This window comes from Protobothrops mucrosquamatus, unplaced genomic scaffold, assembly GCF_001527695.2.
Source record: "Protobothrops mucrosquamatus isolate PMUCROS unplaced genomic scaffold, P.Mucros_1.0 scaffold_12, whole genome shotgun sequence".
In the NCBI taxonomy this organism is placed as follows: Eukaryota; Metazoa; Chordata; class Lepidosauria; order Squamata; family Viperidae; genus Protobothrops; species Protobothrops mucrosquamatus.
In genome coordinates, this window is record NW_015386088.1 from 19,153 (window position 1) to 22,469 (window position 3,317).

At 45.9% G+C, this 3,317-nt stretch overlaps 1 protein-coding gene across 1 annotated transcript in view; it reads left to right on the forward strand.

Moving 5' to 3' along the window:
* Positions 1 to 3,317, forward strand: part of LOC107293876 (nuclear receptor corepressor 1-like) — a gene marked incomplete at both ends in the record, with an annotated part of 107,081 nt that overhangs the window by 17,936 nt on the left and 85,828 nt on the right. Inside the window, 2 exons of the mRNA XM_029285549.1 lie at positions 578 to 631; positions 2,268 to 2,440. Of these exons, the coding sequence (XP_029141382.1) occupies positions 578 to 631; positions 2,268 to 2,440 (227 nt within the window). The remainder of the gene's footprint in view (positions 1 to 577; positions 632 to 2,267; positions 2,441 to 3,317) is intronic.

Consider the following 3,317-nt stretch of genomic DNA (forward strand, 5'->3'; position numbering starts at 1 on the left):
TTCTGGATGGGGGCCCTAGCTTGTTTCAAAAAAGTTTCAGTAAAAGACAATATTGTAGCTTGGGGTTGAAATGAAGCTCTTTGAGCCCGGTTTTTTCCTTGCAGACGTTTCATTACCCAATTAGGTAATGTCATCAGTGCTAGAAGGGAGTAAAGGAGGCAACAGGGAGGAGGAGGAAAAGGACTGTGGGGTCCTTGGTGCTCTCTGAGCTTGGTGGTTTCCTTGCAGACCTTTCATGACCCAACTAGGTAACATCTTCAGTGCTAGAAAGGAGGGGGGTTGTGGAGGAGAAAGGAAGGATAGCTAACATCATCAGTGCTGGGAGGGAGGGGGTTTGCTCTCTGTTTAACTCCCAAGAAGAAAAGCCACCCATAGGACCAGCCCCCCCCATGTGTAAATAGAGAGGAAACCCCCTCTAGCCACATCTTTCTAACACAGAGCTGGAGAAATGGGCAAAAAGCTCTCGTGGTGGGTGGATCCTGAGCAGGTTGTCCCTCAGCCGAGGGAGAGCTGGGTGCCGATTCCTCTTAAATCAGACATAAATTATAGCGAACTCTCTGGTCTCTTTCCCTTACAGCCTCTTTACAACCAGCCTTCCGACACAAAAGTGTACCATGAAAACATCAAAACGTAAGAAAGAGGGCTGCTTGGGATAATGCTTGCTTCAAGTCTTCTGGGGGAGGGGGAAGGTCTTGTTATTATTATTATTATTTTGAGATGAAATTCCTGCCTTGTTTTATACTTGCCCTTTTAGTGGTTTTAGTTGTGATAGGATAGGATAGGATAGGATAGGATAGGATAGGATAGAAAATAGAATAGAAAATAGAATAGAAAATAGAATAGAAAATAGAATAGAAAATAGAATAGAAAATAAATAGAATAATGAATAGAATAGAATAGGATAGAATAGAAAATAAAATAGAAAATACCGTAGAATAGAAAATAGAATAGAATAGGAATACAATAGAAGGAATGGAATAGAATAGAAAATAGAGTAGAATAATGAATAGAATAGAATAGAATATAGAATAGAATATAGATAATAGAATATAGAATAGAATAGAAAATAGAATAGAATTTTCTATAGAATAGAAAATAGAATAGAAAATAGAATAGAATAATGAATAAAATAGAATAATAGAATAGGAATAGAATAGAACAGAACAGAATAGAATAGAATAGAATAGAATAACAGAGTTTGAAGGGACCTTGGAGGTCTTCTAGTCCAACCCCCTGCTTAGGCAGGAAACCTATATGCTCAACTGAGGTCCTCAACTTACAAGCACAACTGGAAACAATGTCCGTTGCAAAGCGAGGCAGTCATTCTGTGAATCACCATCCAATTTTATGAACCATTTTCGGCACTGTGGGCTTAGCGAATCACCGCAGTTGATAAGTGAATCCCACAGGGTCGTTAAGTGAATCCATCTCTCCCCCCCCCCCTCCACTGACTTAGCTTGTCCGAAGCCGGTTGGGAAAGTTGCAGGTGGCGATAGACACATGAGATGCACACACACATACACACACACGGGACGCTGCAACCGTCATAAATACGCACCATCGCCACGCGCTTGAGTTTTGATCATGTGACCGAGGGGAATGCTTCAACGGTCGTAAGTGTGAGGACCAATTGTCAATGGCTTTTTTTTTTTAAAGAAGTGCTGTTGTAACTTCGGACGGTCACTAAGCGGGTGATTGCAAGTCTAGGACTAGGAGTATCTCGATAGCAAGTTCAGGGGTACGAACTGTTTCTCCGTAAGGCTGAGGCCCGGGACTGGGGTTTAATGATTAATAGTCTTTTTGGGCAGGCAGGCAGGCGTTCCACCGTGGGTGACTTCTTCCGCGCGCGCGCACACAAAAAAGCCTTCTGCACGCTTTTTATCAACACAACTAGTATCTACACACACACACACAATGAAAGCACATGTACCAAAATAGGACACTAGCCGCCTTTTGTGAGCGAAGGGGGAACATTCCGAGGTGAAATTTGCCCAAGAATAAGCCGTGATACGGAATGAAGGAAACCTTGTCTTAGCTGTGTTGTGTTTGTTTGTCTCCCTCTCCCCCCCCCNCCCATCCCTCTCCTTCCCTCCCTCTCTCTCTCTCCCTCTCCCCTCCCTTCCTTCCCCTCTCCCTCTCCCTCTCCCTCTCCTTCTCCCTCCTTCGCTCCTCCCTCCCTCCCTCCCTCTCCCTCGCTCCCTCCCCTTCTTTCTACCTGTTTCTCAGTCTCTCTGACTCCGTCTCTTCGGTCTTTGGGGACTCCCCAGGAGCAGAAGATCTGCCAGCGCTACGACCAACTGATGGAGGCCTGGGAGAAGAAGGTGGACCGGATCGAGAACAACCCCCGCCGGAAGGCCAAGGAAAGCAAAACCCGGGAATATTACGAGAAGCAGTTCCCGGAGATCCGGAAGCAGCGGGAACAGCAGGAGAGATTCCAACGGTAAGGCAGGACCAGGAGGCCCGGTTACTTGAGGGACCGCCTCTTCCCGACCACCTCCGCCCGTCCCATCGTGCTCAGCAGGAGCAGTACCTGGTGGGCCCGGTCCGCTAAAAGACTTCCATCCGCTGGGCCTTTTCTGTGGTGGCTCCTGATCCCCGAAGGCAGAAATTAGGACCAGCAAACCTCTCGGCCTGATCCGTCCTCAGGACTCTTCTTCCATTCTCCTGGCTCTCCTCCTTTCATTTATTTTTTTATTTATTTCACTTTTAGCTCTTTAATCTAAAGGCCATTGATCTTTATTAAAAACTTGTTTATTAAAGAAAGATTTATTTAATCTTTAAAATTAAATGATTTATGTAACATTTCTTTATTGAAGAGACCGGACAGCCATCGGTCTGGAATGGTATAGGGGTTTCCTGCATGAGCTGGGGGTTGGACTAGATGACCTCCAAGGTCCCTTCCAACTCTGTTATTCTGCTATCCTTCCTTCCTTCCTTCCTTCCTTCCTTCCTTCCTTCCTTCCTTCCTTCCTTCCTTCCTTCCTTCCTTATCACTGAAGGTTTTTAAGAAGAGACTGGACAGCCGTTTGTCTGAAATGGTATAGGGTTTCCTGACTGAGCTGGGGGTTGGACTAGATGACCTCCAAGGTCCCTTCCAACTCTGTTATTCTGCTATCCTTCCTTCCTTCCTTCCTTCCTTCCTTCCTTATCACTGAAGGTTTTTAAGAAGAGACTGGACAGCCGTTTGTCTGAAATGGTATAGGGTTTCCTGCCTGAGCAGCGGGTTGGACTAGATGACCTCCAAGGTCCCTTCCAACTCTGTTATTCTGCTATCTTTCCCTCCCTCCCTCCCTCCCTCCCTTCCTCCCTTCCTTCCT